General features: G+C 45.9%; 1 protein-coding gene across 1 annotated transcript; it reads right to left on the bottom strand.

The window, feature by feature from the left end:
* Positions 1–18229: 18229 nt before the first annotated feature.
* Positions 18230–26989, bottom strand: LOC311609847 (WAP four-disulfide core domain protein 2-like). Its single transcript, XM_084803234.1, has 6 exons — positions 26832–26989; positions 26078–26226; positions 25872–25986; positions 24082–24245; positions 18744–18824; positions 18230–18432 (listed from the first exon to the last, which is right to left on the bottom strand). The coding sequence occupies exons 1-5, from the start codon at positions 26911–26913 to the stop codon at positions 18765–18767; spliced, it is 570 nt and encodes a 189-aa protein (XP_084659360.1). The 5' UTR covers positions 26914–26989; the 3' UTR covers positions 18230–18432; positions 18744–18764.
* Positions 26990–27204: the final 215 nt, after the last annotated feature.

Here is a 27204-nt window from a genome sequence, read left to right as displayed (position 1 = left end):
GAACTCCTCTCTGTAATAGCTGTACTAATTTACATTCCTACCGAGAGTTCCCCAGTGGGAGTTTCCCTTTCTCCACTGCCTCACTAGCCTTTGCTATTTTGGGGCTTTCTATAGAAATCATTCTAACTTGGGTGAGATGATGTCACCCAGGGTTTTGATTTGCATTTCCATAATGATTGGCATTGAACATCACTTTTCTTGTGCCTATTGATTCATTACAAGGGGTTGACTAAGGGCAAAAGCTGCTTCGTCAATACAGCTATAAACCTGAGGCAAGCTAAGGCACCTGAGTTACCGGGTCAAGGCCTCTGTCCCCATGTCACTGCAACCGTAGAAGCTCTTTTCGACAGCAAATGCCAACGGCTGTACTTGAGAAACAGGGGCAGGGAGGCAAGGGGTGGCCCTTGTGCCGCACATACGCCCTCTTGAAGAAATGGCTTCCCTTGCTTTAGTATTTGGCTGCTTCTCTTATACTTGGAGAGTCAAATACCAGGCCCGAACCTTTCATTGCCCACTCAGATAGTGGAAGCCCTGCCGAAAACAGACAGACAGACAGACAGACAGACAAATAGTTCGCTATCAATTTAGATATGAAGAAACTATGTGGGGCAGGAAGGAAAACCTGAAGTATTGCCTGTGAGCAGCAGAGAGTGACACTTTGGGGTTATAGTTTATAGAGATGTCCCAGATGCTGCAGTGCTGTAGCTGTCCAGAGAGTGGAGGAGAAAAGTTGCTAGGTAGATGGGAGCAGGAGAGAGCCAAATTAAAGAAAACGTGCCAACCAGTCTCTTCGGGGTGAAGAGTAGGATAATGCTTTCATGTACCAGCATCAGAAGGCAAGCCCAGGAAGGTATTATCCTGGTGGTCTGCAGAAGTGAGCACTTCTATCATTATCTATCAGTAGTGACACTGGCATCCTCATGCTATTGGGAAACCAAGACAGACATGTGTCCTCGCCACACCCACCCACCATGACCTGGCTGGGGGTCCCATGTCTAGGGGGATGGGGCCCAGGTTTCTGAATTCATGCCTGTGGCTAAATGATGGCACGCGCATACACACACACACACACATTTTAGATTGACAAGATGCTTGGGGAATAGATTTGTTATCTACAATTCTGGAGCTTTCCTGACCACAGAGAAAGAAAGTATGAGGCAGCTGAGGGGAGCTCTGCTGTGACTGCGCAGTGCTCCGGTGCGGCCTTAGTAGGGTGTCTGTGCTTTTCCAGTTTCCTTGTTGGAGATGTGAAGCCCTTTACACAATTAAAGATGTAGGAGTAGAAGCCAGAGCATATCAAGCACACAGTGTGCAAGGGCTAAAAGTCTGATCTGCTTTTCAGTTTCAGGTTCATCTACTCCTTCAAGGTGACAGGAATATGACTGAAGAGAAGAGAGGAGAGTGGGCCATGGCTCTCCTTGCATTCCGCTCTCCTGGGGACAGTTGCTATTTTAGAGGGGTAGAGGACATCTGACATGGGCCATGATGGTGTTTGATGATAAAAGCTCTGATTATGTCTTAACCACTAAGCATCTTTCCCCACCCTGCAACCATTTCTAAACTCAATCTCTGGGGAGGTGAGATCTTCTCCCCTAACTCTGTCCTTGGCCATCTTCTCATTTCAATGGCTTGTGTAGTGGTGGCAAAGTGAGCCCAGTGTGGTAACACATTCACAGTGCACATGAAACACACTGCATGTGACATTCTGGGGGAATTCTGAGGTTTAAGTCCAGTAGGGGATTTGTTTGTTTGTTTGTTTGCTTTTTGAGGCAGGGTTTCTCTGTGTAGCCTAGGCTGTCCTGGACTCGCTTTGTAGGCCAGGCTGGCCTCTGCCTCCCTGAGTGCTGGGGTGGGTTTTCCACACTTCTGGTTGTCCCGTGTCTCCCCTGCTCAGTGGCAGCTGCTGAAGGGGTGCCATAGCCTGGAATAAAGGGGCCAGGGCTCAGCAGGGAATTTCAGATTAGTCCTGGTTGAATTAGACATCAGTAGGACTTATGGAGAAAGAAAGGGTTTTAAAACTTACTAAGCACGAGACTTAGCTGAGGCTCAGGAAGGATGCAGGATATGAGCAAGCTTTCATCCCAAGGATTGAGGAAAGACTTCCGGGTAGTGAGGAAGAGCAGGAGTTACTGGAGCACCGTCATCCAAGTGACGCATTTATAAACCCTCTGACATGTTCCTGTGGTGGCAGGGTTGAGTGGTTGCAAAAGAAGCCTGTGGTTTACACAATCTAACATCTCAACTCGCTGACTTTTCATGGAAACATTCACTGGTTCCAGGTATGGATAATAGAAAATACTAGAAAAACGGAAGCATTCTATGATGTAAAGTAAAACACGCTAATATAACTACATGTACATATGAGTGTGTGTGTGTGTGTGTGTGTGTGTGTGTGTGTGTACGTATGTGTGTGTGTGTTGTGCCTACATTTACAAATATATTGTTTGGAAACAATGTATGTTGCAAGTCTGAGGGAATGGGTCAATATATGCTAATAACAAAAATCCAGGAAAATCCCCAACTGTAACCACCTGTGATTATTCTGGGCGACAGGAAAGAACATAGGAGCACGTGGTCCAACACGCTAAGGATGCTTCTATTGTGATGGTGGCATTATAGCTTTCCTTAAGATCTTGTTTTTCTGTAGGTTCTGGCTTTTCTGTAATGAGTATGGACAAATATGTATTCACTGAGAAATTCAAATGTTAACCACCTCCAAAGGGTCTCATACTTGAAAATGATGACTTTGAGGCACATTTTTCCTTTGAGAAAGGCAGGGAGAGTCCCAAGGATTCAGCTAGATTTCTGCTGCATTTTTATTAACCCCATGATTGGGGAAGACCAGTCTTGGCCAACCTCCATGTAATAGTTCTGCAATGTTTAAATAGGTTGTAGTTCACCTCTCTATATCCAATGTATGTAGCTTAATAGAAATGCAGTCTACTTTATAATGTCTTTGATCTACATAAACTTATATATTATATTATAGTATATAGTTACTGTATCGTGACTGAATTATTCTTGTGGGAAAAATAAAAGTTCCGAGAAGGAGGCAGGTATCTGTGGGGTAATTAGAATCCTTCTTCAAGGCCTGAATTTAGACACACTGATTTCAATATGTGATATAGGTCAGTGAGGCACTTGGGAGGTGGAAGCAAGAAGATCAAGAGTTCAAGGTCATCCTCAGCTATAGTAAAAAATTTGAGGCCAGCCTGGGATGCGTGAAACTTTGCCTCACTCTCCCTCACCCTCCAAAAGGAAAATGCACTACCATTAATGTATTATTTTGTGGGCATTACAGAATAAAATACATGGCCAGCCACCACAACTTCAGCTAACGAAGTCTTTTTCTGTTTGAAAAGCTTAATTTGGCACCCCCTCCCCAAAGAAATGTTTATCCATGAGGGTTACATTAATTGTGGACCTGGTCTCAAAGGAGCACCACTGTTCCCACGGGCACCTGCCCCAGCCTCACACCTTCTATTGCCAACCCCCAGGAGATGTATATTCTCATCCCCAAGTGCTATGGGAAAGCTCTACTCTTTATGTATCAGAGTATTCTCAACATCCATAGAAACACATGTTTTTTTCTGTATTAAAGATTAAAGAAACAAATCTTACAAAGCACTTAGACTTAGTACCTGAAAACAAGCATGTCTTTGTGAAAGTGCGCTCAATAAAGTTCTTACTTTTAAATACAATGACTAGAAACCATCTGTGACCTATCACTTGCTTCTTGATTTGGCGATATTTATGAGATGAATATTTGTAATCTTTTGGCCTTACAATTTCTTTTTGGTTTTTTTTTTTGTTTTGTTTGTTTGTTTGTTTGTTTTTGAGACAAGGTCTCTCTGTGTTAGCCTTGGCTGTCCTGGAGTCACTTTGTAGACCAGGCTGGCCTCGAACTCACAGCGATCCGCCTGCCTCTGCCTCCCGAGTGCTGGGATTACAGGCGTGCGCCACCACGCCCGGCTTTGGCCTTACAATTTCATTCCTAGGGATTTACAGGGAACATCTCCCCCAGATGTACAAAATATTGGTGTTGCGTCATGTAACTACAGCAACCAGCACAGTAGCAAAATGCGAGCAAGTGAGCAATGGTCACAGAAGGAAGGCTGTTGGCTGAGTGGATTGCAGTAAATCCATTCACCAAGCTTATACAACCCCCAAAGGATAAGGTTAATTCATAGGCTGAGCATGGTAGTACATTACCTTTCATCCCAGGACTTGGGAAGCAGAGGCAGGTGGGTTTCTGTAAGTTAAAGGGCAGCCTGGTCTACAAAGTGAGTTCCAGGACAGCCAGGGCTGTACAGGCCCTGTCTCAAAAACCAAAACAACAACAACAACAACAACAATGAAGAGAGTTAATACAAAATATGCTCATCAATAATGTTAAATAGCAACAATATAAAATCTGACACACAATAGAGTGTGTCGTGTCACGGTATAGAGTACGAGGGCATTAATTTTGTTACGCTCTACAGCCAGACCTTGTCTTTTCCTATTTATTATCTGCTGCCTCAGCTCCTTCACCTGTGAAACAATGACATCAGTAACATTGCGGGGTTACTGAGATTTAAAAACAACAATCAGGATGTGACTAGCAGGAGTATAATCTTAGAACCTGAGGGCGAGCCAAGTGTGGTGGTGCATACCAATAATGCCAACACGTGGGAGATGGAAGATGGAGGATTGCTGTGACCCTGAGACCGGCCTGGGATGCTTAGTGAGTTCTGGGCTAGCCTGGGCTAGAGAATGAGACCCTATCTCAACAAATAAACAATCTTGCTGAGTCTTCTTCTCACAATGACCATGTGTCTTTTAGGGAGAGTAGTTTATTGCGTGAGGTTGGGTGTCCCTTAAAAACACCAGATTCTACAGAGCAACTTCACACAACCGTTTCTCAAACCTGCTGTAGCCAGTAAAATGATTTGCCTTTTAACAGTATCACTGGGTCACTGGGACAGCGTATTGTGAGGGTTTTCTAACGTTTCTTACGTTATAAAAGGTCCTACAGGGCAGTTTTTAAGAGGTATCAAAACTCATAAATGTGAGCAAGGTCACAGTGCCATGGCTTTGCATGGAGGATTGACAATGAGCCTTGTATTAGTCTGTTTTCTGTTGCTATACCAAAATGCATGAAGCTGGGTGATCCTCCCTTTTAAATGACTTATCTGGCCTATAATTTTAGAAGCAGAGAAGGTCTAAGATGGACCTTGTCTAAATCCGCTCCTGGTGAGCGCTTTCCCATTACATCAAAACAGAGTGGATGGCATCCTGGTGGTGAGGCCCCTGTAAAAGAGAGCGATCTCACAGTAACTCAGGAGAGGAGAGGTCAGGAAAACCCAGGCACACACATTTATAACAACCCACTCCAGACAGATGATTCTAATCCATGGCTGTGAGTCTGAGCCCACCCATGAGACAGACCCTGTGAAGGTGGCACTCCAGTGTCCTAGTCCATTAGTTCCCTTCCCCACACCAATGTCATCAAGCTAGAAGCACATGACTCTTTGGGGGGGGGGGGACAAATGCTATCCAAACCTATAGCATGAAGCCCAAGGCAAAAGAGGATAGGGCTGTGGGATTCCATTTGATATTTACAGCACACTAAACATGGTGGGGTCTCTTTATTTATGAGTAATACTCCCTCTTGCTGAATGATGTCTGTAGAGACAGGCATCTCTCACTTTCATTTCCCTATGGGTTTTCTGTACCACTTCCAAGACATTATTGTGTCATTTCCTGATAAGTGGTTCACACCAAGCCTCATACATTTGTCACGAGATCCTATGAAATGATCATTCTTTTAAAATATTTTAATTTTTTCCCCAAACTTTAAAATTGTGCATGTGTCTGTGTGTAGGCATGTGCGTGTGAGTGCAGGTACTCACAGAGGCCAGGAGGGGGCATCTGATCCCCTGGAGCTGGAATTACAGGTGATTATGAATTGCCCTAGGTGGGTGCTGGGAACTGAACTTGGGCTCCCTAAAAGTTCAATTTCTGTTCTGAAGAGAGGGATCCTCCGGCCCCAGAATAGGTATTTGAGACTCGAATGCATGGAAACCTAGGCTGTGGGAGCACAAGCAACTTATGTGAAAGCAAAGAGCCAAGAATGAATGGGCAGAGCTTGCAAGCAAAGACTTCCAGAGGGAAACTGAAAAAGAAACCACCTCACACTTGCCAAACCCGTGGAGCTAGTGGCCAGCCACATTCGCCCACAAACCAGAACAATGCCAACAGCTGCCTCTGGGGATAGCTGGCCCCACTGGCTACGTCAGGAGGCTCATGGATATAGTAGCTTTGGGGCTCTGATTAGGGAAAGAGAAGGATTGCAGAGAAAGCCCAACCATCCTCTGGGGAAGAATTTCTCTGCCCTGGCTAGCTTTTGCACAGAGCAGGAGGCGACTGTGAGCAGAAGAGACAGTCGTGAGTAGGGAGCTTTTCTGTTAGCGAGTCAGCAGGGGCGGCCCCTGCCACTCATGTTTGTGGTCAGAGACGCGGAGTGCCTTTTTTTTTTTTTTCTGCACAGCTTGGAAGAGAGTGCAGAAAGAGTTACGCACTGACTTCTCATGACGACTGCATTTGGGGAGGTGGCATGGTTTGCAGGAAATGAATTTTGGCTTTGGAAGCAAAGACAGCAGCTAGGCTATTCATAAAGTGTTTGATTTAGAACTCAACTTCTAAGAATTTGAAACAAGGGTAACATTTATTTAGAAAAGGTACTGTGAAGATGAAGGGGGAGGGGAGTTGAGATTTCCTAGTGTTCCCTTGTTCTGCACTGCACAGTAACAGCCAGCAGGTGACGCAATGGACCTCACCACTATTCCTACCTTTGCTCTCCACCCCCAAGTGTATGTTTTTAAAAATTAATTAATTAATTAATTTATTTATTTATTTATTATTTGTAGCCTGTTCCTGGCCCCTTCCCTCCTCTCCTCCCAGCACCACCTTCATGCTCTCTTCTTCCATGCTCCCCTCTCCTTCTCAGAGAAGGGGAGGCCTCCCCTAGGGGTACCAACCCACCCTGGCACTTCAAATTGCATCAGGACTAAGGGCATCCTCTTCCATTGAAGCCTGAGAAGCTGCCCGGCTAGGGGAAAGGGATCCAAAGGTAGGCAAAGGAGTCAGAGGCATCCCTACTCCCAATTGTTAGGGAACCTACGTGTTGGCCAAGCTGCACAACATCTGCTACATATGTGTAGGGGGTGTAGGTCCACTCCAAGAATGTTCTTTGGTTGGTGGTTCACTCTGTGAGCCCCCCATGGGCCCAGGTTAATTGACTCTGTGTTCTTCTCATGGTGTCCTTGACCACTCTGCCTCCCTCTATCCTTCCTCCCACTCTTCCACAGAACCCTCCTCAAGAATGATCAAATGCCACCACGTCAATTGCCTCTGCCAGAGGCGCGCTCATAATTGGACACTAGCTCAAGGGGCATGTCCCATGGAAGTCTTCACTTACCAGGAAATTGGGATAGATGTGAGGACATCCTATTGGGACTCTAGGCTAGAGAAATATGGGAGAATGGGGAAATAGAAGAATCCAGAGGGTCCTAGAAACCTGTAAGAACATTATGATGGGTGGATCTAAGCCCAGGAGTTCTGCTCAAACTTTGGCACCAACCAAGGACAATACATGCAGTAAACATCGAACCCCTACCCAGATCTAGCCAATGGACAGGACATTCTCCACAGTTGAGTGGAGAGCGGGGACTGACTTTCACATAAACTTTGGTGCCCCATATTCGACCACGTCCCCTTGATGGGGAAACCCAGTGACACTCAGAGGAAGGATAACAGGTTATCAACAAGAGACTTGATAGCCTATGACCATAAAGTGGGGGAAGAGGTCCCCTTCAGTTACAGTCATAGGGGAGAGGAAGAGGGTGAAAGGGGGAGGGAGGGAGGAACAGGAGGAAACAAAGGATGGGATAACAATTGAGGTGTAATATGAATAAATTAATAAAAAAGAATGATCAAATGCAATAGAGTTAATGATAAGGGAGGATAAAAGGATTTTTAATGATAAAACAATCTTACATTATCTAAGTTTTATGATTTAAAGTACTGTTTATGACAGAGCAAGGTGAGGTGGTGCCAGCCTGTAGTCTCTGTACTTGGGAGGCCTGGGCAAGAGGACTGCCACAAGTTTAAGGCCAGCCTGAACTTATGTGAGTTCTTTAGAGTGACCCTGTCTTTAAAAAGGAAGAAGAAGAAGAAGAAGAAGAAGAAGAAGAAGAAGAAGAAGAAGAAGAAGAAGAAGAAGAAGCAGCTCATCACTGGGCTGGGTGTGGTGGGATGCAGGGCGTGGTAGCATGCATCTGTAATCTTAGCACTTTTAGGAGACTGAGGCAGGAAGATTGAGCATTTAGCGCTAGCCTGTCTACATAGCAAGATTGTGTCTTAGAAAAACTAAAGAGAAAAGAGTTCCTTACTGAAACCCCAAAGTGACTCCAGTTTGTTCTAATTTCAGCTGTTGTGCTCCACCCATTTGGTCCCCAGCCACCCTGTACCCCCAAGCACATCCTATTGAGCAGAACATTCTCATGAAGCCAGAACTTTAGGACATCCATTGTTCTACCACATAAAACAAATTGCTTTAACCAACTAAACTGAAAATCTAGAAACATCCACCCCTTGGCCTGCCTCCGCTATGACGTAACGGTGGGTTTGGGCTTCATAAATCTTAGCCTGCCTTGAAAGGTCTTTCTGGCAGGAGCTTGCTCTGCACCCCTGGCAAATAAAGGCCCTTCATTGGGTAGCCTGTGTCTCCCATGGGTATATCACTCACTCTTGAGTACACGCTTTGAGTGGTTGAGCAGGACCAAGCATATGTTTTTACTGGGATGAGAAGATGACTCAAAAGATCCAGTTTAAACTCTGAACTTCAGCAGATATAGATTATATAGATGACCTGGCATAATGACACAGTCTACAGTTTGATTTAGTTTTTTTTTTATATTTATTTAAACATGACCCGGCAAACATAACAAAGGTGCCAGGATCAGTCAAAGGGGGGAAATGTGTCTTCAAAAAATGGTGCTGGAAAGTTCCTTGGACTTCTACACATGAAAGAGTTAGCTTGGATCCCTACTCTCATCCTAAGAAAACTTCATTCAATGGGCCAGTAAGGTGGCTCAGCAAGTAAGGTGCTGGCCGTGCAACCTTGACAACCCGAGTTCAACCCAGAACCCAAGTGGAAGGAAAGAACCAATTCCTGAAAGTTGTCCTTGACCCTGTGTGTGTGTGTGTGTGTGTGTGTGTGTGTGTGTGTGTGTGTGTGGCCTGTGGTGTGTATGTGCAAAGACACACTACACAATCAATAAAAAAGAAACAAAACAAAACAAAAAACCTCACTCAAAATAGAGACTCTTAGGAGGACATATAAGTATAGACCTTTGTGACCTTGGATTAAATAATCCACAGTCGATCTGTAGACCAGGCCACAAATAACAGGAGGCTGGAGCTACAGATCAGCAGTGGAGCGCTTGGCTATCTTGCTTTAGGTCCTGGGGTCAGGTACCAGGCTGGCGAGATGGTTTCGTAAGTAAAGGTGCCTGTCACCAAACCTGACAACCTGAGTTCAATCCTTGTCTCCCACATGGTAGAAGAAGAGACCTGAGTCTGAAAGTTGCCTTCTGACTCCCACTTAGATGCCACACAGTTAATTAGCCAATTAAAGAAACGAAGCTAAGTAAGCCATAAATATGGATGAAACTGGGGAGAAGCTAGGAGCCTCATCCATTGCCGATGGGCAGGTTTTGGAAGTTCTTCAGAAAGTCAGAGGAGCTGTCACAGAATGGAACAATTGCACTGAAAGTGCAGTCACACAAAATTTGCTGCGTGAGTGTCGGTGAGAGCGTTTTGTAAAATTTACAAGGTGGAAACAGTGAGAGTGTGCCACTGACCAATGAGTGTGCAGACACCCATATGGCACAAGCATTCAATGGACATCATTCATACCTCACAAAGAGTTAAGTTTTGGTAGATGTGCTTGGCACAGATGAGCTGTGAAAAGACTGGGAAGTGCTGCACTTAGAAGACTAGAAAGTATTTGATTCCATTTATAAGAAACTTCCAGAGTAGAGAAATGTTTCAAGACGGAAATCAGGGACCCAAGGAAGCAAAGAGCAGATCATCCGTGTCTCCCTAAATACCTACGGAGTTTTGTTTTTGTTTTTGTTTTTTTTTAAACTTCGGAGTTGTGGAGCGGTTCTGTATTAGATAGTGCTGATGGCTGCCTCAAATTGTGACTACACCCTAGCCTGTGTACTTTGTAATTATGTGGAACTATTTCATTAAGTGCACCACACAGCTGGAAGATGTCCAGAGAACCCGATTTAATGGATGTGACTCAAAGGCCCTGGCACTGGTGTTCTTTAAAAACTTCCAGGTGACTCTAAGGGATAGGCCGAGGTCCCTTCCTGGGAGATTGGAGCCTTTCAGGGTGAGCTTCCCTGGCTTGCAATAGCTCCATGGGCTGATATTACCATACCTTGCCCCTGGGAGAAGCAAAAGTCGCCCTTGTGACTCTATTGGGCAAGGACAACTGGGCTGTCTGTGTCTGGAGCATTCTGGCCCTTTGCCTAGACACTTCTTTTTTTGTTTTTTTGAGACAAGGTTTCTCTGTGTAGACTTGGCTGTCCTGGACTTGCTTTGTGGACCAGGCTGGCCTTGAACTCACAGAGATCCACCTGCCTCTGCCTCCCAAGTGTTGGGATTAAAGTGTGGCTGGTTGCAGTTAAAAAGAACATAACGGCTTTTCTGAGTTCTACACGTTCTTCTAGGAAACTGTTCACCATTGGCATGATCGTGGTGGACCTCTCAGGTTTCACAAACGGGATGACGGGAGAACACAGAACTGCTCCGACACTCCTGAGGAGCCTGCCCAGAGTGTGTTCTCATCTGAGTTTTGTGAGTTGGAGTAGTGCAAATATGTGGAACTTAGAAACACAAACTCAGAAGGTTCATTTGTGAAAGGCTGATAGGAGAAGGACAATAGATCATTCTTCCTCATTTTTTTTTTTTTTTGGTTTGTTTTTATGTTGAATTTGGAGATGCTGCATTTGATTGAGTTGACCAAATCACTTTAGAAGATTGATGTGTGTATGACTGTCTGATGGTGCTTATGTGTATATGCACATGTGTGATGGTGCTTTTCAAGACCAGAACAGGGTGTTAGGCACAACTAGAGCTGGAGTGACAGATCATGGTGAGGCGTGTGTGAGGAGATGTGGGTGTCTCACAGTGTGTGTGTGGAGATGAAGGACAACCAGCAGGAGTTAGCCTTTTCATTCTACTGTGTGTATTTCAGAGATTGAACTCAGGTCATCACAATTGGCCACAAACATCTTTACTGATTGAGCCATCTCACTGCTCCTAGATCTTCAGTTATTTTCTTTTCTTTTCTTTCTTTCTTTCTTTCTTTCTTTCTTTCTTTCTTTCTTTCTTTTTTCTTTTCTCCAGACAGAGTTTCTTTGTGTAGTCTTGGCTGTCCTGGACTCACTTTGTAGACCAGGCTGACCTTGAACTCACATCAATCCACCTGCTTCTGCCTCCCAAGTGATGGGGTTAAAGGTGTGTGCCACCATGCCCAGCCCTCAAAATTTTCAATTATCAAATATAATGTCTGCATTTAACTTCGGAAAACTATAATGTTTGCAGTATTAGATACTGCTAATTTGGTTGTTTTAATTATGTAATTTTATTTGTCCTTAGATCATTTATTTGACCTTTGTGCTTTTGTAGAATCCCACTAGGGCCTCTAACACCACAGTCAAGTGTCCTTGACCAGATTTACAGTGCCAGACATGAGTTTCCTCCTGTGGCGTGGGCCTCAAATCCAATCAGAAACCATAATGGTCACGCTACTGTTGTACTGGTGGGCATACTTGCCAGGCAGGTCACTACTGTAGCCACAGGGTCGGAGCAGGATAGGGCTGTCGGTGATTTCTTTCCCTACAGCTTGCGTAGCACCTTCCAATTCTTTGAAAGCCAGTGAGCAGAAAGGAAAGTCCTACCTGAAATTCAGCCCGATTTCTCAGTGTCTTTAGCATTAGAATCTCATGTTGTGATAGGATAACATTCAACGTTCTTAGTATTTCCACTTGACAGACAACAAGCCCCTAAGGGAGAAACAATGACATCCCCTACCCAGTACTTGGGGTTGAACCCAGGGCCTTATGCATAGTAGGCAAGTACGCTGTCACCAAGACACATGCCTATTCATTAAGAGGTTTGAACTTTAGGTAATACGTTCTATTTGATGGGGATACCCACGATCAAAATGCGAGAGGCAAGAGTCTTCTCTTACCTGTGTAACTACCTAATCCATGTGCTAGCCCATGGGACTTGGCTTTATTACCATTGAGTAGTACCCCTGAGAAGTACCTGTGTCTCCTAGCTATGTTTGTGGAAAGTTTTTACATGTAACAGTTTTAACATCTACAGAAAAGATGCTTGCATACAATACCAAAGAGGCCTCTTACACCCTAACTCCATTCATAGATTTTTGACACAGTGAAGTCTTTACAAAGTGGCTCAGGCCATTTCATTGTGTATATAATTAATAATAAGTCAAAATTCCCAGATGGACGTCCATTCTTGATGCTTTGTGTTGGGAGCAGTCGTGGCCGGGAGCTTGCAGGGTTCTCGGCAGATAATTCAGCTATAGCTTGAGTTCCAGAACTTTCCATCTTTCACAGTGTTAAAGGAAAACTTACTTTCAGGGTTTTTGTTTGTTTGTTTTATTTTGTTTTGTTCTGCTTTTATTTCATGGCCTCACAGACTTACTCCATGGAGACCAGGACAAGCCAGGGTGCAGTCTCCATACCTGATCTGGCTCTTCCGCTTTGCAGCAAGGTGTCACTGCTGGGCTCTGCTCATCTTTAAGACTTCCTTCTTGGGGATGGAGAGATGGCTCAACAATTAAGGGTACTGCCTGTTCTTCCAGAGGAGCCAAGTTCAAATCCCAGAACCCACATGGAAGCTCACAACTGTCTGTAACTCCAAGATCTGACACCCTCACATAGACACATGCAGGCAAAACACCAATCCACAGAAAATAAAGGTTAAAAAAAAAGTTAGACCTGTGTTATTAAAAAAAAAAGGACTTCCTTCTTCCTTGCAAGATGAGTCTGTCCCTCTTGCTCTGGACTCAAGTCCACACTGTAGCTGGCAGGAAGAAGTACAAAGTGTCCAGATTAGAGACAGACAAAAAGGAGATGGAGAAAGCAGTCCATGATTTTCTCCAACTCATACATCCCAGGGTTTGGGAGTGTTAGGTGATAGCTACTCACAACAAAGTGAGAGTTTGAATGCTACCCGGTCTTTCCTTAATCCACCGGGGCAAAGGGATATTGGGTTTACACAGATCTGCACACAAGTATTCGGTTACGAGAAAATTAAAGTCCCAACAATTAAATGTAAAATGTAAAATGTAAAAGAAAACAGCAAGAAAACAAGCAGCACTATTTGTTAGTTCACATAACAAACCAATTATTTGCTTACTACATTTATTTAGGTTTTTTTGAAACAGGGTTTCTCTGTATGGCCTTGGCTGTCCTAGAACTCACTCTGTAAACCAGACTGGCCTCGAACTTAGAGATCTGCCTGTGTCTGCCTCCCAAGTGCTGGGACTAAAGACCTGCATCACCACTGCCTAGGTACTTTTTATTTTTTGAGGTGACATTTTTGCTACATACCTACACTTACAGTGCTTGAGCCTCCCACATGCTGAGATTGCAGGGCCCAAGCAAGCAACACTCCTGAACTCAACATTTACTGTCCAATCAATACCCAAGACAAGCCAGTTTAAAAAAAAAAAAACAAGCCATGCTGTGGATACATGCTCCGTAAGAGGGGTTCTATAGCAGAGACACTGGCCCACCCTGGAACTGCTCTTTTCATTCCTGGAAGCTAGTATTGAGCATCCGGGGATCTGCCTGAAAGCCCTACTGATGGCCTTGTCTTTTTTCTGCAACCTTCAAGAACCTTAGACAAATACTGAAAAAAAAACCAAAAACCAAAAAACAACAACAACAAAAAACCTATCATAAAAGGTTCTAGGACCCAGGCATGGTGGTGCACACCTTTAATTCCAGCACTTGGGAGGGAGGCAGAGGCATAGAGAGCTCTGTGAGCCAGCCTTGTTTGTATAGTGAGTTCCAAGAGAGCTAAGACTGCATAGAGAGACTTTGCCTTAGGCCCTTTGAGAGATTTTTGTGTGCCAGAGCCCTTCCCTGTGAGTCAGAGGAGAAGCTGGGCTGGTTTTCAGTTGAAAGCCATCTATAATGGCCTAACCCTACAGCCAATTAACCAGTTACGTTTACTGGATTTCACTGAGGCTAAGAAACAATTCATTTTCAGGAATTTGTTGAGACCTGGCCCCCTTCACACAGCTGTAGCCATTTTTGCTTCAGGCCCCACCAATCAATTCTACTCGTGACTGTTGTAAAAGAATCTCTGTCCAGAGTCAGGTTGAACATAAACTATATTTATGTCCATTGAGAGACTCTGTGGCCTTGTTCTTCTTGGAAGTTTCCCAACCATCAGCATAGCTGTCCCCAGCTGCCAGACACCCTGGAAGGGTGAGTAATTCCGATTTTTAAAGATGTTTAAACATAAAGAAATAGGTATAGACAGTAGACGAAACACGGTAATCTCCAAAATGCTGGCAGTCCAGCCCCATCACACTTCCACACTGTAGATAATCCACCGCACACAGATTGGCCAGGATTCTCCTGTCCTACATGGGAAAAACCAACACTCGTGGAGAACTCTACAAAACTCACTTCTTTACCAGACTCTTTTTTTTTTCCTGAGACAGGGTTTCTCTGTGTAGCCTCAGCTTTCCTGGACTAACTTTGTAAGCCAGGCTGGCCTCGAACTCACAGTAATCCACCTGGCTAAAGACTGATTTATACAGTCAGCCATTGTTATAAGATAGTCAGAGCAAGTAAAGTATATGGAAAGTCTGTGCATTGCAGCTTTTTTTTTTTTAAATGATCCTAGAATTCTGCCACTGACTTGAAAGGAGCCTGATGTGGATTACTGGGTGACAAAACACATGGGTCAGTCCAGCCTGTCAGACCCAAGACATGTAAACGAGGTCCACTTTCGTCTTCCATTTACCATGAGAAAAGCCAGGTGCCTGCAGATGCCACTGAGATGGAAGGAAGCAGACTGCCCTGCCAACCTACAAAAGTTTGAGATCAGTAAATGGTTGGTTATCTTGTAGTTTTATTCTTTTAAACATTTATTTATTTATTATTATGTATACAGTGCTCTACCTGTGTGTACACCTGCGTACCAGAAGAGGGCACTAGATTGCATTATAGATGTTATGAGCTACCATGTGGGTAGCTAGGAATTGAACTCAGGACCACTGGAAGAGCAGTCAGTGCTCTTAACCTCTGAGCTGTCTCTCCAGCCACTCTTTTTATTTTCTTTATCTTTAAGGCAATTAATGTTTTATACTTGGTTTTGGTTTTTAATCCTTAAGGTTTGGGGTAGTTTGATTGATACAGTCAAAGATCACTCAAAATGTACTGTGCAGTACAGTCTAAAATTTGTAGCATGCAGATGGAAACTGCTTGTAAGCTGCTCCTCAGTTTGTAGTATTCTGCTACAGAAACCTGAATAGACTAACACAGAAAGAGATGAGAGAAGAAAGATCTGATCCACTTTCAAGTGGAAATTGGAATATAAAGTGAGGAATTTCTGGATTATAAGACAAAATCTTTATCATTTGTAATCTCTTAGAGCAATAAAAGACTGCCAAAGTAACATGTAATTTCAGGGTAAATTTAATAATTATGACGATGATAATTTGTAAGCCTTGATCTTTTACACACATGCTTTCTTTGGGGTTCTTTAATGCCTATACCTCCCTTCCAACCCACCTATCCTAGACAGCAGAGATAAGAGGTTAATGGGACAAGAGAAGTCGACCTTTCTAGACTCAGTTTCTTGGGGGCAATTCCAATCCTTGTCATTGGTATTCCAGAAGACCCATTAAACAGCAAACCAGTATTTCAGCAAAAAAAAGTGACCTCGAAGCATTCTCTTGAGCATTTCTCTATAGGAGTGTTTTGAAGTGGAGTGATGAACAGCCAAACGATAGGAAGTGATGCAAAAAACAGAAAACCCCAAGCCTCTCAGAGTCTGTTCCAGGATGTTTATCAGCTGGCAAAAACCATGCCCCGGCACGAGGCAGTTCCCTCCTATCAAACAAACATCATGTCCCCTCTCACAAGTCTGTTTCCAGTAGACAAACACTGCTGCTCTCACCTGTCTCTTTTACTTCTCACACTCGGGATCAAAACAAAAACATGTTTGCATCCACTACAAATAATAGTAATAAAAGACCACTTTGTAAAGACCTCTTTGGATTTTAGAAAGAAGTCAGGACTGGTGAGATGGTGCAGCAGGAAGAGGCACCGTAAGCCAAGCCTGATGATGCTAGCCCCACCCCCAGGACCCACATGGCAGAGGGAGAGAATTGAGTCCTATGAGTTGTCTCCTGAAATCCTCACAGACACTTATACAGGCACATGTATACACAAATAAGTACTTAAAGGATCATTAGTTAGTAAGGAGACACTGTCCACCTTCCATGAGGTGACCAGTTGCTTCTGTGGGTATTCTTGCCTAGGGATTCTGAAATGTCCCTTGGGACGCTGCTTGGGTTTGCAGCCAGCAAGGCAAGCCCCAACAACATGAACCAACTCCAAGCTTTCTTCATGTTTATCCTACTTATTCTGGGTTCTGGTTGAATCCTAACTGGCCTAAGAGGTTAAGAGAGGCCGACTGAGATACAGAGTCACCAGCTTCATTAAGTGTGGTGGACACACTGAGATTACATGAGCGGCATGTCTGATCCAACCCCATATAAAGTCTCTAGGAAGGCACAAGCAAGGAGCTGGGGTTTAGCATGTGAAGAGACACAGCAGGTGAGCTGTCAGGAGGAACTGGGAGCTCAGGAAGGGTGAAAAACAAGAGAACTGAGAATCAGAACTCACACAGATAAGAGACACGCATTTAACAGGGCTTCTAGAGGAAATGGGCCTAGTGAATTGGAGAGAACGAGATGTGGAGCAAACATTCTGGAGGGAGCTACACAGAAGGAGGCATAGGGCTGTCAAGTTATAAGGGAAGCCATGTGAGGCATAGGAAAGGTGTGACAGAGTCAGGCAGGAGACACCAGCCATTGGCAGACAAAGTTGAGAGATCTAGGAAAGTTAACAGACACTGTTTCCTGGTTAGATTCCCCCATGAAAAGGAAGGATTTAATTAAAAAAAAAAAGTACTGATCCTTTGCAGTGATTCTCATAAACCCTAAACAATGTTGACGGAACCAAGCCATCAAATGTGGACATGGATTGCACCTCATCCAGCTAAAGCCCGGGAAAGGAGAAGGGGAAGGGGAAGGGGAAGGGGAAGGGGAAGGGGAAGGGGAAGGGGAAGGGCTCAGACACCAGTGCTGAGCTTGAAGGATAGAAATGGACCCGAAATTCCTAGAGGTATTTCAGCTAAGTTCTAACTCTCAGTGAAGACAGGAACTGGTACTTCTAATCCGTGCTTTTTTGAGATTTAAAAAATTATTTTAAATTATGTGTACTATGTTGAGGAGGTATAGATGCACATAAGGGCAGGTGACTCGGGAGGATCCTAATAGAGCTGGGGCAGAGGGAAGCTCTGAGCTGCCTGACGCAAACACTAAGAACTGAACTCAGGTCCTCTGGAAGAGCAGTCTGTGCTATTAACCACTAAGCCAGCTCCCCGGACTCGGACTCTTAACTTCTGCTGAGAGGAACCATACCCTGAAGGTCATGGTCCTGCTCCTGGATTTCTATCCTGTCCTGCAGGATGCTGGATTGTCCTAGAACAGGGAATTCCAGAGCCCTCCCTGCTGCTCCTGTGTCATCACCCAGTAAGTAAAGGCAGCCCCAGCAGGACAGCTCAGTGGGACGTGCTCAGTTCCTTTTGTTCATTTGACGAATCTTATGTTCACAGAATGCCCCAGGAAATATTCTCATGTCCCCTGCCATGTCTGCAGATACACATGCGGCAGGAGGAAAAGATTTACTTAGGGCACACTTGTTCCCAGTCTGCTGGGATCCAGAGGAGTCAGCGTGGTGTTCACGGGACTCTCTGCCGGCTCCAGGGATGACTCTACTGACTAGAACGGTCAATAGGATGTGTAACTGGGAAGAACTCTTTAGCAAAGTGATTGCTAGGGATGGTTTATTTTGGACACAAACACATTAGGAAGCCGTCACCAAATTAGAGATCTTCATCTTGTAAGGACGCAGGTCTAGGTCTAAGGAGTAGGCAAGCATGGGCTTCGTGGACTCAGGAGGAATCTTCTGGGGCTGGCCATCAGTCATGCTTATAATAGTCAAATGCTGCTTTCACGGGGCTGCCATTGGTCTACAATACAAATGTGATAGTTAATTCTTCTGTTTAGAAACCTTCCATTGTTCATCCCTTGCTCTGAGCTTTGCAGCTCATTGCTGTTTGGATGTGGACTTGTTGTAGCATCCTCCCAGCTAGACACTGCAGCCGCCTTCCCTATCTGGTGGGCTCTGTGCATCCTAACTTAAGCTTTCTCCTAGTTCATCTCCAGGCTGACATCTTTCCCACCTCCCCCCAGGCAAAGCCAGTCACCCACTTTGAGAACTTGGTAGAAACTGGCACAGAGCTCAGGCTGACACACAGGCCCGGTTCTCCATTGTACTTACATTTACCGTTGGCCCCTGGTTCTAGCACATTCCTGCCTGACATTGAAGGTATTCCACATCAGCTTCATTGTCATCTCCCTCCTAGGAAGACATGGTTTCCTGAGGGAGTTAAACCTGTTTGTCTGGGGAGAGGAAGAGTGAGATGCCCTGGCAATGACCATGTGGCTTCTAATCATGATGGCCTTTATCACTTTAGTGACCATGGGCCTGTGTTTGGCCATGATGGTGTAACTCAGTGTCCTGCTGCCATTTCCTTCCAGCTCCTTTCTCCTGGACACACCCAGACCCTTGTGTGCAGTCAGTGGACAACGTACATGAGACTGTCCCACAAAGTCCCCTGGAATCTCCCTCCCTCCCTTGGACATACCTTGACAGGATGTTGTGGACTGGGTGATAATGGTCGTCCTAGCCTGATGTGTTTGTGTATTTGCTTCCCAGTTACTGGAAATTGTGGGAAAGGATTAGGAGGTGTGGCTTGTTGGTGGACATGCACAACTCAAAAGAGGCAAGCAGCTGTCAAAGTCCCATTACTCGTCCCTTTTAGCTCACTTTCAGCCTCAAGACTTTCTGCCTTGGCATGTGTTGTGGGGGGGGGGGGCTGCAAGGCGATTTGTGGCTTTTTTTGTTGGTTCAGTTCCTGGTAGGGTGAGATAGCTGTAATGGCCCTTGGCAATGGAATTTTACAGAGTTTGGTTTCCCAATGGGAGTTAATTGTATCTAATTGCTCCTGTGGGATTTCTGGAGGCCACTGGCAGGTCTGGTTTGGAGCCATATGTGGTCATTCCCGGAATGCAGGAAGAAGTGAAGTCACCTGGAAACAAGTTCTCATACAGAGCATGGTATTAAATGCAGAACATAAATTACATATAGGATTTGGCAATACTTTTGCCCCTATAACACACACACACACACACACACACACACACACACACACACACACACACACACTCTAGAGGGTGCCCATCCATCAAGGCACATCAAATCCCAGCAGGACGAAATGCCTCCCTCCCAGTAAGGCCAGGCAAAGCAGACAGCTAAGGGAAAGGGATCCAAAGGCAGGCAACAGAGTCAGAGACATCCCACACTCCAATAAAGAACTCTAACACCAACAACGTAAATAACCCAATTTAAAAATGGGGTACAGACTATGGAGAAATGTCTTGAGTAGATGTAACAACTGTCAGTAAAGCACTGTTTAGCCAATCAGCTGGGCAGAAGGACAGGAAGTGGAAGGCGGGACTTGCTGGAGAGGGGGAGGAGCCTGGAGTTGACAGTTGATGGAGAGAGTAGGAAGAGAGAAGTAGCCTGAGAAGGATCAGATTGGCGAGTGCTTGGGATATACGTAGGTTATGAGGATTAGAGTAGTTTAGTTTAGTTTGTTGTTAGATTAGTAGCAGTTTAGAGTCTGCCCAGTGAAGTGCTTGCAAGCTTTGAATTACATTTCAGTCTCTTTGTGTCAGTTATTGGCTTCCTAGGCCCAACACATACAATTTATTGTAACAACAGATCTAAATAGAGAATTCTCAACTGAGGACTCTCTAAAGGCTGCAAAGCACTTAGAGAAATGTTCATTGTCCTCAGTCATGAGAGAAAATTCAGTCCCATACCTGTCAGAATGGCTCTGATCAAAAACCCACGTAACAGCACATGCTGGCGAGGATGTGGAGCAAGAGGAACACTCCTCCATTGCTGGTGGGAGTGCACACTTGTACAACCACTGTGGAAATCAGTCTGGAGGTGTATCAGAAAATTGGGAATAGTTCTACCTCAAGTCAGCTCTACTACTCCTGGGGATATACCCAAAACACACTCCACCATACCAAAAGGACACCTGCTCCGCTATGTTCATAACAGCTTTACTTGTAATAGCCAGAAACTGAAAACAACCCAGATGTCCCCCGACCAAAGAATGAATCAAGGAAATGTGGTACAATTAAAGAATGGATTGCTACTCAGCTATTAAAACCAATGACATCAGGAAATGCACGGGCAAATGGATGGAGCTAGGGCATCATGAGTGAGGAACCCAGGCCCAGAAAGACATGCATGCTATCTACACACGTGTGAGTGGATATAATCCACAAAGCATATGAAAGTCATCTGACAATCCACAGACACAAAGAAGGTGACTAACAAGATCAGCCCATGGGAGGATGCTTGAATCTCACTCAGAAGGGGAAATAAAAGACAGGCGAGGTAGATGGAGGGAGGGAACTGGATGGGAGAGGGGGGTCAGGGCGAGGACTGGGGGTGGGGTTCAGGTATGGGGAAAAGGTGAGGAGTGCTGGGAAGAGAATGGAAATCCTTGGGGGGCATCTTGGAGAGAGAGGAGGAGGGAGACTCAGTATATGGGGTTGATCCTAGCTGAGACTCCTAGCACGAGGTCCTTAAGGGGTCTGAAGTGGTGACCTCCTGCACCCGGGCAGGACTTCCAGTGTGTGTGGGGGCCACCAACCCACACAAAAATGCTTCAACCCAGCAAACCACTGAATTCTCCAACTTGAGTCCTATGCCATAAGAGAGAGTATCCATCACTGACACTATTAACAATATTCTGCTACAGATGCAGACAAGACCTTAGCATAAGTGTCATCTGAGTGGCTTTGCCCAGCAGCTGATGGAAACAGATGCAGAGATCCACAGCCAAACACAAGGCAGAGAGTGGGGAGTCTTATGGAAGATGGGAGGAAGGAAGGCTTGAAAGAGCCAGAGAGGTCCAGGACACCACACGACAATCTACAAAAGCAATTAACTTGGACCCACAGGGGCTCACCGAGACTGAACCACTAACCAGTGAACAGCCATGGGATCAAGCACCCCAATATCTAAGAGATATAAGCTTGTTGTTCCTGTGGGACCTCCAACAGCAGGAGCAGGGGCTGTCTCTGACTGTGCTGCCTGACTTTACATCCCTTCCCGATACCTGGGATGCCTGTGTAGCCTCAGTGGAAGAAGATGCACCAAGTCCTACTTGATATGCCAAGGCGGGATGATAGCATGGGGGGTCTCTCCTTCTCTCAGAAGATAGGATGGGGGAGGGGGAAGAAGAAGGGAAGGAAGAAGAGGAGGGACAGGGATGAGAGGAAGGAGGGGAAGTTCCTACTGTGTTGTAAAACAAACGAATGCATGAATGCATGAATGAGTGAATGAAAAGGAAGGGTTTGCCTTTTAATACCTGATCCTTTGCAGTAATCCTCATCACACCCCCCAAAGGCTAGGAAAAAAAACCATTAATCAACCCTGGACATGGCTGGCACTGCCTCTGGCTAAGGCCAGAGGAAGGGCAGAAGCACTTCCTGCACACCAGTGCTGAGCATGAAGGACAGGAATGGCCCCAAAATTCCTAGAGGTATTTCAGTTATGTCCTAATTCCAATGTAGATGTAAACCGATGCCTCTAATCCAGTGTTATTAAAGACTGAATAAATTATTTCAACGTATCTGTATGTGTATTGGGGGTATGGTATATGTGCATTGAGTGCAGGTTTATGAGAAGATCAGAGGTGTCAGACCCTCTAGAGCTTGAGTTTTCAGGAGTTCTGAGCTGCCTGATACAGATGCTGGGACCGTGCTCATGTCCTCTGGAAGAGCAGTCTGTGCTATTAACCACTGAGCCAGCTCCCTGGACTCTTAACTCCTATTGAGAGGAACCATACCCTCAAGGTTATGGTCCTGTTCCTAGGTTTCTTCCCAGTCCTGCAGGATGCTGGATTGTCCTAGAACAGGGAATTCCAGAGCCCTCCCTGCTGCTTCTGTGTCATCACCCAGTAAGTAAAGGCAGCCCCAGCAGGACTGCTCAGTGGGACGTGCTCAGTTCCTTTTGTTCGTTTGACGAATCTTATGTTCACAGAATGCCCCAGAAAATAGTCTCATATCCCCTGCCCTGGTTCACATGGGGCAGGGGAAAAAGATTTACTTGGGACACACTTGTTCCCAGTCTTTGGGATCCAGAGGAGTCAGCGTGGTGTTCACGGGACTCTCTGCCGGCTCCAGGGATGACTCTGCTGATCAGAACAGTCAATAGGATGTGTAACTGGGAAGAACTCTTCAGCAAAGTGATTGCTAAGGATGGTTTATTTTGGACACAAGCACATTAGGAAGCCGTCCCCACATTAGAGATCTTCATCTTGTAAGGACGCAGGTCTAGGTCTAAGGAGTAGGCAAGCATGGGCTTCGTGGATTCAGGAGGAATCTTCTGGGGCTGGCCATCAGTCATGCTTATAACTGCCAAATGCTGCTTTCACGGGGCTGCCATTGGTCTACAATACAAATGTGATAGTTACTTCTTCTGTTTAGAAACCTTCCATTGTTCATCCCTTGCTCTGAGCTTTGCAGCTCATTGCTGTTTGGATGTGGGCTTGTTGTAGCATCCTCCCAGCTAGACACTGCAGCCGCCTTCCCTATCTGGTGGGCTTTGTGCATCCTAACTTAAGCTTTCTCCTAGTTCATCTCCAGGCTGACATCTTTCCCACCTCCCCCCAGGCAAAGCCAGTCACCCACTTTGAGAACTTGGTAGAAACTGGCACAGGGCTCACTCTGACACACAGGCCGGGTTCTCCATTGTACTTACATTTATCTTTGGCCCCCGTTCTAGCACATTCCTGCCTGACACTTAAGGTATTCCATAAGTGAAGGCTGCTGTCTGTTACACTATCATCTCCCTCCCAGGAACACATGGTTTCCTGAGGGAGTTAAACCTGTTTGTCTGAGGAGAGGAAGAGTGAGATGTCCCTGGCTATGACCATGTGGCCTCTAATCATGGTGGCCTTTATCACTTTAGTTACCATGGGCCTGTGTTTGGCCATGATGGTGTAACTCAGTGTCCTGCTGCCATTTCCTTCCAGCTCCTTTCTCCTGGACACACCCAGACCCTTGTGTGCAGTCAGTGGACAACGTACATGAGACTGTCCCACAAAGTCCCCTGGAATCTTCCTCCCTCCCTTGGACATACCTTGACAGGATGTTGTGGACTGGGTGATAATGGTCGTCCTAGCCTGATGTGTTTGTGTATTTGCTTCCCAGTTACTGGAAATTGTGGGAAAGGATTAGGAGGTGTGGCTTGTTGGTGGACATGCACAACTCAAAAGAGGTGAGCAGACATCAAAGGCCCATTACTAGTCCCTTTTAGCTCACTTTCTGCCTCAAGATTGCTTTAAAGATGTCAGCTTTTGTTACTGCTCCAGCATCCCTCCCTATGTGCCTGCTTCCATGCTCCCCTCCATGATGGTCCTAGACTTGCTCCTTGAAACTGGACCCCACATTGATTTTCTTCCATAAGTTTCCCAGGTGGTGCTATCTTATCACAACAATAGAAGAGTAAGACACAGGTCTATACTCACTATAAAGACAGGCCTCATGCACACATGACCACACCCATTGCTGCAACACTTCATTTCACGGGGACATGAGAGGTCGTCTAAACAACTTTCGACACAAATTCCAACACCTCCTGTGTGTGCCCTCGGGCAAGATCCAGGTTTTTGTAATGTCTTCTTTCTCGAGCCTGTGTTCCAGAAAGGCTTTGGTCAAAGACCAGGAATCATCACTGTGGATCCTGCCTCTTCACTTTCACCTGGCCCAGGCAGTCTGAAGGCCGTGACTATCCATCTTTCCATGAGTGACTTCCTCACCTACATCTGCAGGGAGGAGGGGCCCAGATCCCACACCTGTTTAGGGAATCTCATCTGAAGAGCTCCAAAGGCACAGCCCCCATCTCCCCCGGAAGCACACCACATCCCTATGCACCTGGATGACCCTGAAGCCACAGATGTGCCCTGACCCCTTTCAGTGTGTGTCTCTGCTCCAGCCTTCACTCTGAGATGCTGATCTACTGGGGAGTAACTATTTCCTTTGCTCATCACTCATACACAGGCCAAGCTGTGATGTAAGGAGGAGTGCAGTGCTACACTGTGTTCCTGACTTTTGCTAGCTATGACTTGCATCTACCAGGGAACAATGAGAGAGAAGCCAGTGATGCAACAGAAAAAGGAGGCAGGTGATTGGGAGACACTTTCTGGAAAGCTGCTTTCTCTACATTTTCTGAGGGACTGCCTCCTCCCACACCCATGATTCTCTCTTTAGAAATTGTATAAATTCCTTTGTGACTTCAGCCCAGCCAGAGCCAGCATGGAAACTGCCACAGTCTGCATTCTGGTGGCTTTGATTTCTGTGGAGATGAACATTGCCTGCGCTCTGCCTTCTCCAAAAAATTAATTGTGTTAAGGGGATCCCTGCTAAAAGCATGGAGGTCTCAGAGCCTGCTAGGGTCTGGTGCTGAGCTACCACAGGGGAAAGCCATCTTCCATTGTTCAGCCTTCGCTATGTGCTTGGCAGTTCATTGCTGTTTGGATGTGGGCTTGTATTGTCCTCCCAGCTAGACTCTGTAGCTGTCTTCCCTGTCTGGTGGGCTCTGTGCATCCTAACTTAAGCTTTCTCCTAGCTCATCTCCAGGCTGACATCTTTCCCACCTCCCCGCAGGCAAAGCTAGCCACCCACTTTGAGAACTTGGTAGAAACTGGTCCAGGGCTCAGGCTGACACGCAGGCCTGGTTATCCATTGTACTTACATTTACCGTTGGCCCCCGTTCCAGCACATTCCTGCCTGCCATTGAAGGTATTCCATAAGTGAATGCTGCCTTCAGCTTCACTGTCATCTCCCTCCCAGGAACATGTGGTTTCCTGAGAGAGTTAAACCTGTTTGTCTGGGGAGAGGAAGAGTAACGTGTCTCTGGCTATGACCATGTGGCCCTAAGTCAAGGTGGCCTTTGTCACTTTAGTCACCGGGGGACTGTCTTTGTAGAGTAGAGGGCCATGATGGTGTAATTTGGTGTCCTCTGTCATTTCCTTCATCTCCTTTCCACATCCAGACTCTTGTGTGCAGACAGTAGGCAAAGCAACACCAGACTGTCCCAGCAATGTCTCCTGGATCCTCACTCCCTTGGACATACCTGACCAGGATGTTGTTGACTGGGTGATAATGTCTCTCCTAGCCGGATGTGTTTATGTATTTGTTTCCCAATTGTTGGAACTTTGTGGGAATTACTGGGAGGCTTGGCTTTGCTGGTGGATGAAGATCAGTCAGGAGAAGTTAGGGGACTTCAGAAGCCCATTACTATTCCCGTTTAGCTTACTGTCAGCCTCATGATTGCTTCGGAAGATGTCAGCCTCAGTCAGTGCTCCAGTGTCACGGCTGTCGACTTGCTGCCATTCTCCTCGCCTTGATGGTCTTAGACTTGCTCTTTGAACCTGTACCCCAAATTGATTTTCTTCTACATGTTTCCCAGGTTATAGTATCTCATCATAACAATAGACAAGTAAGACACAGAACTATACTCACGTTAAAGACAAGAGACAAGCAGCGATGACCACACCCTGTGCTGCAGCACTTCTGGTCTTTTGGACATGATTTGTCGTCTATGCATTCGTCAATGCAAATTCCCATTCTTCCTGGGGGTGGCTCAGGACAAGCTCCAGGTTTTTGTAATTCTAAAATATACAATGGTGTTTATGGAGCCTGAAGTAACCAGAAAAACAAAGATGTGAATTGATGCAAGAGGTCTGAAAACCTCCTCACCTGCAAGAGACCAGCTCCTTCTGTGGCCTCCTTTGCACCCAAGGGCCCTTCCCTCAGCCTTACCAGCTCCAGCCTCACTCTTCAGCCCCAGTCTTCAGTCTGGCCCTTGGAAGAGTGTCCCCTCCTCTTCACAGCCTATGCACTCTCAGTAGAAAGCCACTTCCAGCACCACAGCCCCGCTTTACCCCTTAGAAGATGCCATGAAAGCTGAGATGACCGTCATGTGTCCCTCATCCCAACACACCCCAGGGTCACCTCTGAGCATGTGCTCCTGTGAGTCCCACCTACAAGACACATCTTTAGAGCAGGGGAGCCTCCAGACCTGGAGTCCAGCTGCTGTGGCATCAGATACCTGCTCCCCCTCTCAGCACTGCAGATGGACCACTGTTATAGGCCAAAGGAAGTGCGTGTGACCTAAGCAGTGGGCACATGGCTTGCCCTTGTGGTGGCTGAGCTCAGGCCCTAGGAGGCTTTGAGACCTCTGTGCTTTTAGCTTGGATCCCCTTATCGTACTTACTTTTTGGGGAAGACAGAGCACAGGCAATATTCATCTCCACACAAATCAAAGCCACCAGAACCCAGACTGTGGCAGTCTCCATGCTGGCTCTGACAGCGATGAAATCACGAAGGAATTTATATCCTTATTAATCAAGAAGCATGGGTGTGGGAGGAGGCAGTCCATCAGAAAATGTAGAGACAGCAGCTTTCCAGAAAGTGTCTTCCAATCACCTGCCTCCTTTTTCTGTTGCATCACTGGCTTCTCTCTCATTGTTCTTTGGTAGATGCAAGTCATAGCTAGCAAAAGTCAGGAACACAGTGTGTAGCTCTGCATTCCTCCTTACATCACAGCTTGGCCTGTGTATGAGTGATGAGCCAAGGAAATAGCTCTT

The sequence above is a fragment of the Acomys minous genome, assembly GCF_964271855.1.
Source record: "Acomys minous genome assembly, chromosome: 12".
Classification (NCBI taxonomy): Eukaryota; Metazoa; Chordata; class Mammalia; order Rodentia; family Muridae; genus Acomys; species Acomys minous.
Note: the sequence above shows the minus strand (reverse complement) of the source record. Positions and strands in the feature narration are given on the sequence as shown.

Excerpts from the sequence above, each read along its gene's own strand:
- LOC311609847 (XM_084803234.1), bottom strand. The coding sequence starts at position 26,913 with ATGGAGACTGCCACAGTCTGGGTTCTGGTGGCTTTGATTTGTGTGGAG. Across the intron at positions 25,987-26,077 it reads GCTTGTCTCTTGTCTTTAAC|GTTCAAAGAGCAAGTCTAAG; the intron begins GTGAGTATAGTT and ends TTTGGGGTACAG. Across the intron at positions 18,825-24,081 it reads GCATGAGGCCTGTCTTTATA|GAGGGAGATGACAATGAAGC; the intron begins GTGAGTATAGAC and ends ATGTCTTCCTAG.